At 35.3% G+C, this 13585-nt stretch overlaps 2 protein-coding genes across 2 annotated transcripts; one reads left to right on the forward strand and one right to left on the reverse strand.

The window, feature by feature from the left end:
* Window positions 1–67: 67 nt before the first annotated feature.
* Window positions 68–9068, reverse strand: LOC143341996 (glycerol kinase 5). Its single transcript, XM_076765474.1, has 12 exons — window positions 8801–9068; window positions 6614–6707; window positions 6313–6412; window positions 6066–6225; window positions 5291–5405; window positions 4986–5179; window positions 4755–4881; window positions 4531–4635; window positions 4307–4401; window positions 4070–4233; window positions 2304–2437; window positions 68–1938 (listed from the first exon to the last, which is right to left on the reverse strand). The coding sequence occupies exons 1-12, from the start codon at window positions 8924–8926 to the stop codon at window positions 1796–1798; spliced, it is 1557 nt and encodes a 518-aa protein (XP_076621589.1). The 5' UTR covers window positions 8927–9068; the 3' UTR covers window positions 68–1795.
* Window positions 9069–9941: 873 nt separating this feature from the next.
* On the forward strand, window positions 9942–13327 carry Nachra9 (nicotinic acetylcholine receptor alpha9 subunit). The gene is made up of 8 exons (XM_076765139.1): window positions 9942–10041; window positions 10387–10556; window positions 10635–10679; window positions 10764–10873; window positions 11039–11249; window positions 11520–11697; window positions 11878–12030; window positions 12694–13327. Exons 1-8 carry the CDS (start codon window positions 9987–9989, stop codon window positions 13035–13037), a joined length of 1266 nt encoding a protein of 421 aa, XP_076621254.1. The 5' UTR covers window positions 9942–9986; the 3' UTR covers window positions 13038–13327.
* The last annotated feature ends 258 nt before the right edge of the window (window positions 13328–13585 follow it).

Raw genomic sequence — 13585 nt, forward strand, 5'->3', positions numbered from 1 at the left:
GGTCGCGTTTATTTACATAGTATCGTTGAATACACGATTGCTTTTTGTTGCACGCAGTACAATGTACTTTCAACCGTCGTTCAAAAGTTTGAAACCATCCTTCGATCTTTGCAAATATGTTTATTTGGAAATATTACTCTTTCGTATTAAAATAACATTGCTCGTGCAACATATGGAAAAGAAACATTATATACGATGATATTTTTTAAAATGAAAATTTACTATTTGCGAACAATCGTACGGAAATACGTGTAAATCATAATTTTTTGCACGGTATAAAACCGTTATCGATTTTACACATTTTCTAATGAACATTAAAATTGTGTAAATTCGAGTTATTGCGTTAAGCAGTGATGCAATAAACACGCGGTGCAATTGCAAAATTAACGATTATTAATCGATACTTTCTCATTTTCTTGCCGTCGTTTTGCTTCTCTTTCCTCTGTTCTTCTTTTTCACCATAAATTTCCTGAATTCTTTCTAACTTCCGTGCTTCATTGACTTTCTTCGAACTTTCTCCTCTGGTCGAGATCTATCCGGCCACTCGCGTGTATGTTTCAATTATAGTAACCAGGTATCGCGTGGTCGTAACCGAGAAAGTTTTATGCGTAATCTCTGTGGAGGATATTCAACTTTATTGAAATAATTATACGTGCACGTGCAACGTTCTTCATAAGCGACATTCTGAACGAATGTATCCGCTATTTGTCATCGTTCAAATAACGGTGTATTATAAAGAAAAAATTCGATCTTTCTTTTATCGGATTTCTATTCAAATTTGATTACATAAGATCAGATATCAAATTAAACAACTGATAATCTTGTTTACAAGTTTTTTTCTGATACTCTGATAGTATGCAGGCTTATATTTTCGATTGGTTTCTTTGTGATCGTCGTAACCGATCGAATTATTTCATAAAAGGTTCATCATTATTTTTATTTCAATGCATAGTTATTTTTCCATGAGAAAATCGATCGTTTCAACGTTTGGTTTTTCATTGAACGTGAAACTCGTGTAACTTCGCCACGTCAGAAAATTGAAACTTCCCTAATCATGGGGTTGAACCTTCGTATTATGGCGAAAATCGATGCTGAAAGCGATTGCAATTTTAATAAGAGTTTCAAATGCACGCACAATGTGTCCTCGTTCTACAAGTGACATGTTTAATTTTCTTATATGCTCGGACCAAGCTGCCAATTTAAATTCTTCACCTTAATTTTCTGAACAGGTTTAAGGTCGTTCCGAGGCCGCTTTGTATGCAATAGGTGAAATAGTCGAGTTCTTCAAGACTACAAAGTTGACTGTTAGTCTAAAATCCTAAAATTATTTACGAGACCAAAACTTTCATTTTAGACAATTGTAAATTACACAACTTAAAAGTTGTTGTGGTTACTTTTGTAACCTCATTAAAATTTATTTTCTTTAACATTTCAAATTGAGAATTGTTTTAGTTTCACTGTTAAAAGTTCTGTCACCCACATATGGGTGACGTGGCAGTCAAAGTGTCAAAGAAAAGAATTTTAGTCGCTTGAAAATTGCTCGTAGAATAGAATGCATTTCACTCGACACATATTTTTAATAAAATATTGATTTTTTAAATGCACCATTGAAAATGGTTTCCCTAACGTCCTTTAAAAGTCAATGATTTTTATTTACAACGATTATGAAATATACAACCGAGTACGAATACGTATAAAAGTTTGTCTTATTTATGATACAGTATTAACTATATTCGGTGTGTTTCTTCGGCAAGTCACGGCTTGGTAATAGTTTCTGATACCATTTGTACCGTTTTTAATACCATTGACCAAGTCGTTCGACAGCACGTTTCCATTGAGCAATTATCGGTTGGTATCGCAATCGGTTCTCTTCGTTCGATTCGAATATCGTTTCTATTTTACGGAGCTTAAGAACGTCCTCTCTGTTTTTCCAAATACCTGCAAGTAAATCGAGATTTCGTCATGGCGATAAAAATACACCTATAGTAGAACGTCGATTATCAGAACACAAAACGAAACATGTATGTATGGACAGCATTACAAATCCTACACAAACACAGTTTATAACTTTGGTAGTTTTTAACTTGCCTTGGATGGATTATTCAAACAGAATTTGTCTCCTTAGTACTAGCTTGTGTAATCGATGTTCTACTGTTTTAAATTAGGTTGATCACTTAAATTTTACATGATTTTGGTAAAAATGTTTTCTATTTGTATGCTAACGAGAGTCAAGCCCCCAGCGTACGCCATTGTATCTCGTTGTTGCGATACGCGATCTAAATAGAATCCATCAATTTACATACCACATTGTAAACCTGCGAGAAAAGTTACTCCTAAAATAGACATTTCTGTGCTGGTAGCTCGCTCCACGTCGAGGCCCGTCAGATCGGCCAGCAATTGTAATACAAAATTATTCGTGGACACTCCGCCATCGACTCTGTGGAAAAAGACAGAATAACAAGTTGAACGTATTATATTATATTCGATAAATACAATATATCTTGTTACTACAACGTAGCTTTTGGAAAAATACAATACAACATTGTGATCACGAAAAATTTCAACAATTTTTTAACGGAACACTCGTATTATCAAACAAATTTGTTTGAATGTACATACACGTGTACATTTGTCAACATTATTGCATCTAAATGGCTATATACTATAATCAAATAATTTTAATGCTTTATATTTAGGCTCTTTTTATTCTTTAATATGTTATTTATTCTGATAAAGACTCTTACGATGAGTGCAACGATGTATAGTGCAAGTTCAACGAAGGTCTGTTACTAAGAATACTTCATATCAACAAATGTATCAAGTAGTTTGATAATATGCCAATTTACATACACGTTTCTTATGTAAGTAGCCAAAATTTCTAAGTCAAACAATTTTTGTTCAAAACAGTGTTTTCTGTTTATCAGAGTAAAGAGATTACTTCAGTGGTTTGTTTTAAGTTTTTTACAGTATACAGGGTGTTCGGTCACCTCTGGGAAAAATTTTAATGAGAGATTCTAGAGGCCAAAATAAGACGAAAATCAAGAATACCAATTTGTTGATTGAGGTTTCGTTAAAAAGTTATTAACAAAATTATTGTTAAAAATTTTTTTCTCGAAAGTGGTTAGGATTTCGGGGGTATGTCTAATGACCAAAAATGGTTTTAATTGACCCCAGAACCTAGAAATAATTTTTTTAGAACGATCTGAAAAATTTTTTTTTGTCGAAAAAATTAGACACCTACCCCCTGTCGATTTTTCTTGAAAATTCGTTTTTCATTTTTAGTACTTTTGTTTGACGCCCTAGAGAATAGTTGTCTAATACTTTTTTGAAGGTACCCATAAGTTCTACTTCAGAAAAAAGTTTCATTGAAATATCTTCACTATTGTAGGAGTTATGGCTGTTTGAAAATTGGACCATTTTTATGGGGTTTTTCTCATTTTGCGGGGTCAAGGACCAACTTTTCGGATATTTTTGCGATTTGTACATATTACCCACCAAAATACGCGTAGTTTGCTTTTTTAAACATTAAAATCGTCCAATCCGTTCAGGAGTTATGATGTTTTAAAGATTCACATGAAAATTCGGGCAGACATTTCTGGCCAGAAATTATATTTTCAGTAAGGAATTTTTTTTTCAAAACTGAGTAGGATTTCGGGGATGTGACTATTAACCAAAAATGCTTGTAATTGACCCCCGCAACCCAAAATATTTTTTTTAGAACGATTTGAAATTTTTTAATTTTGTCGAAAAATTTGCACCCTACTCGAATTTTTTTCTCAAAAGTGGGTAGGATTTCGAGGGTATGTCTAATGACCAAAAATGATTGTAATTGACCCCTGCAACTGAAAATAATTTTTCCAGAACGATTTGAAATTTTTTAATTTCGCCGAAAAATTTTCCAATCAGTATAGAACTTTAAACATTAATAACTTTTTAACGAAGCCTCAATCAACAAATTGGTATTCTTGATTTTCGTCTTATTTTGGCCTCTAGAATTTATCATTAAGATTTTAGAGGTGGCCGAACACCCTGTATAATCGTTTTAAAATATTCTTTGCCGTATTCTGACCGTATTTTACGATAGGTAAAGCAAGTTTCCGCGCAGAGAGACTCGTAAATGAGCAGTATCCTGTAGACGATACTTTCCAACAACGATCGAACGATGTGACTCTTCTCCGTTGTGGGTTTTATTCCCACGAAGCCAGTGGCTGCGGAATAATCGTTTATAGGAGCCTGTAAAGATGATCGAAAATTATAAAATAACAGTCAGTCGAATTACTTAAAAAATAATTTTGATCAAACATACTTGTAGTCCACTGAACGCAGGCACAAAATATACTCCGTCGGAGTCGTTCACAGCACTTGCAATACTCGAGGTTTCACTAGCATCGTTAATGATACCTGAAACAAACTGCATTTTTAAAATTCGAGTGGCTTGTCAGAAATTATTTACGTCGAATTTTGCTATAAAGACGTAGGGAATCGGTAAGATTCTGTAGTCTGCGTTTGTAGTGCGATTAAAATAGTTACCAATTTTTTTGGCCCATTCCATGAGAACTCCAGTGTCGTTTGATGCACCCTCTACTAGGTGCACTAGTTCATCGCCAATACCCCATCCGATCACAGGATATAACCCTGTTGAAAAATCGAAAAGATTCTAATAAGATACGCGAAGAACTTTCTACGATATCGTTTTAAAATTTGCTTCTAAAAGAGAATGTTTAAGAGTTTTATTTTTAGGCGAATACAGTTACCTGTAACGGAAGCGTGCGCTTTTGTTCCTACATTAACATTTACAAATGTTCCCGTTCCCATTGTAATTTTCAAATCTCCCGGTTGCGTAGATCCTGAACCAAACATCGAAGCAGACTGATCTGCCATCTACTTTAAATAATATTATTATTACAAAAATGATATTGCAAATCGTACTTGGGTAAATAGAAATACAATGTTTCAAAGCTTCATAATTTTGTTGAGTAACTTACCGAGCAAAGTATCGGAATTTCAACGCCGAATACTTCCTTCGAAAGCACGCCAAACTCGCCGGTGGTATCCACCACTTCCGGAAAGATGTTGTACGGAAGTTTCAGTAGATTTATTAAGACGCTGGACCAAGACATCGTGAATGGATCGAAAATTCCGGTCGCCGATGCGCTCGAAACGTCTGTCACGTGTCTTCCTACAAAAAGAACACGTTGCAAAAAACGCTGCTCAACAGACTTTAGCAACTCTTGATATTTAACGCGTCGATTGCCAAGCCGATTATACAAAAGTTTCCCTGGAATCGTACCGGTGAGTTTATACAAAAGCCAGCAATCAACGCCTCCGAAAACTGCATTTCCATTATTCGCTGCCTCCTGTAAACCTGGCACGTGTTGCAACGCCCATAATAGCCTCAGAGACATCTAAATTTCAGTGTAAAATAAACGGTAAAAAATAAACACCACGGGAATAAAAATACTCGACGTTCAAGTATCTCCAAATTAAGGGAAGGAAAATTAAAAGTAATTGCTATTCATCTAGATTTACTTGGCATTTGATGTTTGCAAACTGTAAACTCAGTTACTAAAAATAACAAATTTAATTGATTATAATCGGACATGTGCAAAATATTTAATACATTTTAGTTTTACATCGTTAACAAATTATTCAGAATAGTCACTCGTACCATGTAATACCATTTATTTGCACATAGTTGAAAGCATATACTATATTAGATAAAATTATTGCAATCTTGGTATTATCAGCGATAAACGATAGCGAATGTGTCGATAGTTTGGTGTCTGACTAACAGTTCCACTAACAAATTCAGGACAAAAATAAGGTTCCTTGTACCAGGACTTAAATAAAAAATTGTTCTTTTTGTAGTTTATAAACGAATGGCCATTAGAATTAGACGATTCGATCTCTGAGAGGCCCTGGATATATTTGACTAATACAATAAATTAATACAGTCAACTAAATTTTATAAAGTACTGATATATTCAGTAACTATTAAAATTAATCGGTTTACAGACGTGTCTGAAATGGTTATTCATGTACGAGGTGGAATGTAAAACACGAACCTGCGTGTTCATGAATTTAAAAACACTCGTAGCCAAGAACCGTTTCCTTCTGGAAAGCGTGTACAAAATTTGCGACCCTATTCGCAGTCCTTTCATTGTCAACGACGAGTTCCATTCTTTCACCATGTCATCGGCACGTAAATCTTTCCACGTAATGAAGCTAAAACATTTGACAAACGGTTACTAGAATGAAAGGTTGATATTTAAATTAGTGGATAGCAACAATAATAGGTATTATTAGACTGACTTATGATAATGTCTTCCGTCCTTCGTGTTCCATGTCGTAAAGCTTCCGCGTTGTGTAGATATTCCGAGACAAACAATTGATTCCGGTTTTATCCCGCTTTCTGTAATTGGTGAAAGTATAACTTTTACTAAACTGCATATTATGCATTGGTCTCAGGTTTTAACGACGAAACTTTGGCAGTATATTGGTCCAAATAATAAAAAAATTTTATATAAACATAGGTACTTGAAAACTTGACTAAAAAGTTACGACAAAAATAAGGAATATTTTTGAGAAAAAACAGGAAAACTAATTTTGATACCTTCTATGGTGGTTTTGATCACTTTCACTATGATCCTCCATAATTCATCAGGATCTATTTCCACGTGTCCAGGTTTCGGATACAAGAGCTGGACCTAACGATTCGAAAACAAAAGTTAAACATTTTTAATTATGTAGTTAGGTAACATTCGTAATAAACTACACACTGATTCACTTTTGTCTCTGTTGCATCTAATACTTAGACTTTATTTAAACTCGATTATATATTTATCTTAATCACTGAATACTTTTCTGTTGCTCAACCACGTTCGATAACATTCTCTCAGTTCAATGTCAAGTAAAATTGTGTTAATAGGAAGTGTGTTAAAGTATTATTAAATGGCTCATTGAGCCGTGCAGTTGATATTCCGTTCCGTGCCACGTACAATTATAAAACTTGCACGGTAAATTGTCCAGAACCGGTTCTCAGGAACGAATTATCGTCGCAACAAATAAACAACAAACGAAAACCACAGCAGTTTCGGATTTCACAAGACAGAACGACTGGAAACATGATTCAGACGAATGTTTTCGCAAGCTACTATGCAATAATATTATAATCTATGACAATCATAGGTATGTCATGCATCATGAATATATTACATAACTAGCTACTGCACGCTGATTCGTCCGCATTGAAGTCATATCAGTCAACAGTTTTTTAAATACTTTTTTTCAGTTGTATCTACGTATCAAAAATTAGTGGAGAAAAAAAAGGTTTTTAAATTTAATTTTGAAGAAATTATGTCACAAATGCTTTTGGTATATACACTTGGCTTCCCAAATAAGCCTCTCCCCAACGTTATATAGTTGATATTTTACAAATAATTATCACTAATATAATACTGAATCATAATACCCTTAAATTTAATTAAATTACTGAATACCCCAAGGTCGAACTTTTCAAACGTTTACACGCACTTACGAGAGCAAATGCTTGCGTGAAAATAATTTGAAAGTCTTTGAAATATTTTTGGTCAGAATATAAGAGGAATTTATAAATGATTTAAATTCCATAATGCAACGTAGAAGATTTCGTTTCATGTATGAATATACTGACGTTGTAAAAGGTAAAATGTTTGCATGTAAATGTATGTGTGAAAATGCATTTGATTTTACATCGTGGTATGGTAGAGCCACGATGGTTACGAACTCGATGAAAAGTTAATGGAACTTCGAACAGTTCATTCGTACACAAGGTATAACATATCTCGAACACAAAGATGGACTTTAATGATTTTAAAAAAAGAACAAAGAATCCATAAACGTTGAATTTTATATTATTGTTGCAAATTCCAATTGTTTATTACTTTCATTTAAATTTATGCCATGTATTATACATCGAATGTTATTTCAAGTATTTTTACGATTTTCTTCCTCGATTCTTATCTAAGAATCTAATAAACATACCTTAGCATATCTGTTTTTACAATAATGGAGCATCGATCATGGCTGTTCAAGATATTAACCGTAAATTAAAGCGGTTACTACGAAGGTTGTTCGAAAAATCGTTTAGCAAGACGATAGTTTCAACCGTCGGGTGCATTGACACGATAAATATACCCGTAGAATGATGTACTGCCACATAAATACAGAGCACCGAAACGAGTATTGGTTGGTATCAAACTTTAATTTCGGACAGCGTACAAGACAAATCAGACAAATAAGACGAAAAAAGAGAATTTGATGCGCGTATCAAGTAAACTGAGTTCCTGAATTGTACAGATTATAACGCAGTTATGCTCCCACTGTGTTTGTAAATATTTTCTTCATTGGAGTTTAAAGTTAATGTTCTCCATTATTAAAACCTATTTTTCTATTAAAAATGTCTTCAAAGGCTTAGTAGGATTTTAGTTACCAAAAGTTTATTAGTTTCCCTATATGTAATTTTATTTCTTTTCAGTTAATTCGTTATTTATCTTCCGGTATTCCAAATATCCTGCACTTCGTGTAGTATAATACTGAAAATCGTGTACGTTGACGTTCGTATACTCTTAGACTGATCTAATCAAAGTTTTCCCATTTTTATACAACACAGTAGTGTTACAAAAATTTCATCCACTGTACGAGAGCTTTACAAGTGGAAATAGTCGACTTGCGCGTGGATCGGCTGGAACAAAATATTAAAAGTATCTTGGACAGCGAAGGGTTAAACAACGAAAGGTATAGATCGCATAAATCATCGTACCTTATCGACGGAGGAGGCGACAGTGACCGCTTGCTCGTCGAGGATGTGAAACCGTACAGTGGTGGTCCCGACATCGAGTGCTCCGATATATTTCATTGTTCTGGAACGACAGACTCTCTCTGTCATTCAAACGTCACGAATCGTCCGTGATGGATAGTCACCGCGTGCTAGAAACGAATCGACGCACGGCGTCGTAGAAAATCGAGCAACGTGACGCGCGAGAAACAACGACGACGATCAACGTGTCGCATGAAGACACGCGGCAGACTACGGCCACTTATTGCGTGCTGGCAGTCTTGAACCGAACGAGAGCAGTACGCATGCTCAGTCAGCCGGTTTATCGGGATTATCGTTGTACAGAGTACCAATGAACTCGAGTTCATTCGTGAAACAGATAATAAATACAACCAACGCATTGCTGCTTATTCGTTTGAACAGTTAAATTTTTATTCGTACATTTTTAAAAAATCGAATTATAACTTTTACTCGATGAATAATGGACAAATTGTTTATCTTTTATTTGTTCTTCGGAGTCTTTATTTAGATAAGAATTTCATTTATCTCTGGCACCGTCGAGAATAATGATTCTGGAACAATTTTAAATCGAAATTCCTAGGTAACTACCATATGGAAGACGATAACGAATGTTTGTAAAGGTAGTTAATATGAAACGGTGCGTCATATTAGTAAAGAATTATATCGACAGCAGTATTGAAACTATAATATAAATAAATAAGTAGCGTAATGATTTAATGTAACAATTAATTCGCAATTAATAAACTCGACTATTTTTAACAAATTTGTTGTTTTTATACGGGAAAAGAGAAGTCTAACTTGAAAATTACGGGAATATTAAAATAATAAATTATTAATTTAAATTCTGATATTGATTCTTCGGTACGGTCGGCAAGTGAAATATCTGATAACTTATGGACGATAGTGTATGTCTAAGAAAATAAGTATTGCCGGACAAAATAATTTTTGGCGAAAAAGGAGCGACAAGTACCTTAGGAACGTTCCTGATTACCATTCTATCTGAAAAATATTTAAAAATCATTGAACCACCCTGGGGGCGTCTCGCCCTATCTGCAGCTTCGAATTTCATGGGGCGTCTGATAATCGTACGGTCACAATCCGTGAAATCGTTCAGTCGACTGGTGGCTGTTGGCTCATTTCAATCATCAAAATGAGAATTCTAACGGTGCTCGGTTTCCTCGCTATTCTGCAACAGAGTTATTGCGGTAAAGTGTCGTAAAGTGTACCTGTGAACCTTCGAATTTGGGAACAGAATCTTTAAGATCATCCGATTTTCAAACGTTACTTCACAGAAAATTGAACCCCGGTCAAATCGCAATTCCTTTTTCAAAGATGTTGTTGCTCTTCATTGTAATTAAGCTCCTTAACTGCAATTTTATATAAACCGAGAGATTAATTTAATTTCAACGTAGAAAATAGATTTGGTAAAGTATTCTGATCTCGTTTACCTTTTTGATTCAATTACCGTCTCCCGATCACTTTATTTCTCTCTTCGCTGTATCGTTTCATTTAACCATTGATATTTGCCATATGATTTAACGTTGTAACAGAGAGTTTATTTTGGGACGAGCGAGACTGTAAAAGGTCTGGACATTCGACGCCATTGGAGAGGCTGAAGGCGCATCTTTTTTGCGAGTACGATCGCACCATTCGACCAGTCACTTCTCATAAAGAGATCAACAATGTGACCATAAAACTGATGCCGAAGTTGCTAGAATTTGTAAGCTCACATCGAGGTTCTCGTATCTTTCTTTTTCAATCGAATTATTCTGTTGCTCACGCCACGATTGTTCTTTAGGAGGAAATGGAAAGTAGGATGATTCTGCACAGTTGGATGCTGCTTGTGAGTGATATTCATTTTATCCACTGTTTAGGGGGCGATCGTTATCGTTTGAAATTGAAAATCTTGAGTGCGTTTTCTCCACAGGTTTGGACGGACAAACATCTCAGTTGGTCGGCCAGCGATTTCGAAGGGATTAAGTACATCTATGTGAGCAGCAACGAGATATGGGTGCCCGATCTTTCGATTTACAATTCGTAAGGGTTTCTAATCGTCTATTCCCCGTATAAATGCATCGTTTAGGACTTTTTTCAGAGTTCCAAGATACAATAATAGACTTGTGCGTTTAGGGGTGTCTCTTTTACTGGCCTGTTCTGCTAGAAATACCAAGTAGTAACAAATATTTCCGGGTGTTCGTACAGGGGTGATATGTCGGCCGATCAGTCCATACCTGAAACAATGTGCTTGGTCGATCAAACTGGAAAGGTGAGCTGCGTTCCAGCGTTAAGGCACATCTCTAAATGCGTCACGAATTACGTGTCGTGGCCTTACGACAGCCACCGGTGTCTAATTAATTTTGGCTCTTGGTCGCATTCTGGGGAGGAAATAGATTTTCACCTGGATCACAAAGGGGTAATTAGCTCGACAATCTGATACGTTCGTATTATCCCCTAAACTGTCCACGCATCGCAGGCCTGATCACTTTGTCGAAATCGTGTACAGTGAGTTAATTTACGCGGTTAATTACACGTTACTCGAATTGTATAAACACGACTGAACGTTACTTTCTATTGGGTCGTTCTAAATCTTCGTAGCAATTTTTAATAGAATTCTAGAATTTTTTACTTTAGACCATAATATTAATTCTTTTGATTGCAATTATTATAATGTATGATTCTTCAGTACCAAATGGCTGGATTCATGAACAATAGCGTTTGGGATTTTAAAGTTCTGAATGCGTACAAGGTCGTGAAGATGTATGCGTGCTGTCCAAACGATACGTACCCTATGATCGTTTACGAATTTTCTATAGTCCGGCATCACGGCATGCTGCAAGTCACATACATTACTCCTGCTATAGGTACGAACACTTCTTTAACTTATCGTCAACTTATAACATATCAATATACTTTATATTGGTAAATAATTTAAAAATAACAAGGAAGCAAAGGTGACCAAAATGCGCCGTATCTTCCACGACGTCCTAATACGAAGATTTATTTAATTCGTATGTCTTGCTACTCCTTTCTTTAATTTTTAGCAATGATATTGCTTACGTTGACGGTGCTGTGGTTGGATTCTAGATCAACAGAACGTATTGTTGTAGCTGGTGTTAATTTGATTTGTCACCTGCTTTGCATATTCGATATGCATTGGCAATTACCGCACAACGGCACAAATCCGCCTAATATAAGTAAGTACTCGAAATTAATAAATGGATCAGGTAACAGAAAAATTGAATTATACAGGGTGTTCGGCCAACCCTGGGAAAAATTTTAAAGGAAGATTTTAGAGGCCAAAATAAGACGAAAATCAAGGATACTAATTTGTTGATTGAGGCTTCGTTAAAAAGTTATAGAAACATTTCCGGCCACGCAGTATATTTTCGGTAAAGAATTTTTTTCTCGAAAGTACATAGGATTTCGAGGGTATGTCTAACGATAAAAAATGATTATAATTTACTCGTGCAACCGAGAATAATTTTTTCAGAACGATTTGAAACACATAAATTTTCAGGGGAATCAATCATTCATGATCAGACATTATATTTTCGGTAACGAATTTTTTTCTCGAAACTGGGTAATATTTCGCGGGTATGTCTATTCACCAAAAATGATTGTAATTGATCCCCGCAACCGACAATAATTTTTCCCTGAATGATTTGAAATTTTTTAATAACTCTTTAACGAAGCCTCAAGCAACAAATTGATATTCTTGATTTTCGTCTTATTTTTGCCTCTAGAATCTCCCATTAAAATTTTTCCCAGGGTTGGCCGAACACCCTGTATACTTACGCGAACGTATTACATCATTGTAGGCGCAGAGTTCATAATTACCAATATTTTTCGTCTTTTAGTGCTGTATTACCGAGATTCGCTAATCTTAGCCGTGTTTGCGTTCGTCTTAACCGCCCTGCTGCGCAAAATACAAGAAATGAACATCGAAGTGCCTCGATGGATCTCCTCGACAACGTCGTTCGTTCTGAGCAACAAAGCTGGACGCTTTCTAGTTCTGACCGAAGAGGATTCTAGCAGAATACTCAGCTCAGAGGTGGACGACAATTCTGACAGCCCTAAAACCGAAACAATATCTAAGGAATCATCATGGAGACACTTTGCAGCCATCATCGAGTGGTTGTCTTTCTTCATCGTAGTGTTCACCTACGTCATCTTGCTGATCACCCTTATGCCATCCCCTTAAAAGAAACATCGACTGAAACGCGTCTATTGTTTGTTCTACATTTTATCAGACGTCCGTTGTAGATTTTCATTTTCAATAAAAAATCATGCATATCGATTTTCGTGCCAGATATTCTGTAAAGTGAATCCAGTCACTGCGTTCGAAATATTTTCCTTCGATCACGAACTTTTATGTTAGAAAGCTTTGTTCTTAGGTTCGCCTCGGTTCGATGTTTAAATAACAGGTGAACGATTTTTTCTAAGATGTTATTGTCACTTTATAACTTTGAAATAAACGATGTTGCATTCTTATTTTTAATAAGTTAATGTTCCACTACCTTTCTTTAATCCTTTGACAATCCTCACTAGTCTGAAAGATTCCAACAAAATTGATTCTTCGACTTGCATTCATTGTTTGCAAAGTGTTCGTATGCACATAGCAAACATCGATGATAAAGATAATTAGTTTGTATTGTGACAAATATGCACTAGGGTTCGCTGATAAATTTAATAGTCATCTAATGATTCAAAGAAACCTAGAATTTAGGTATTTTCAAGGCATTAAATTCG

The sequence above is a fragment of the Colletes latitarsis genome, chromosome 5, assembly GCF_051014445.1.
Source record: "Colletes latitarsis isolate SP2378_abdomen chromosome 5, iyColLati1, whole genome shotgun sequence".
NCBI lineage: Eukaryota > Metazoa > Arthropoda > Insecta > Hymenoptera > Colletidae > Colletes > Colletes latitarsis.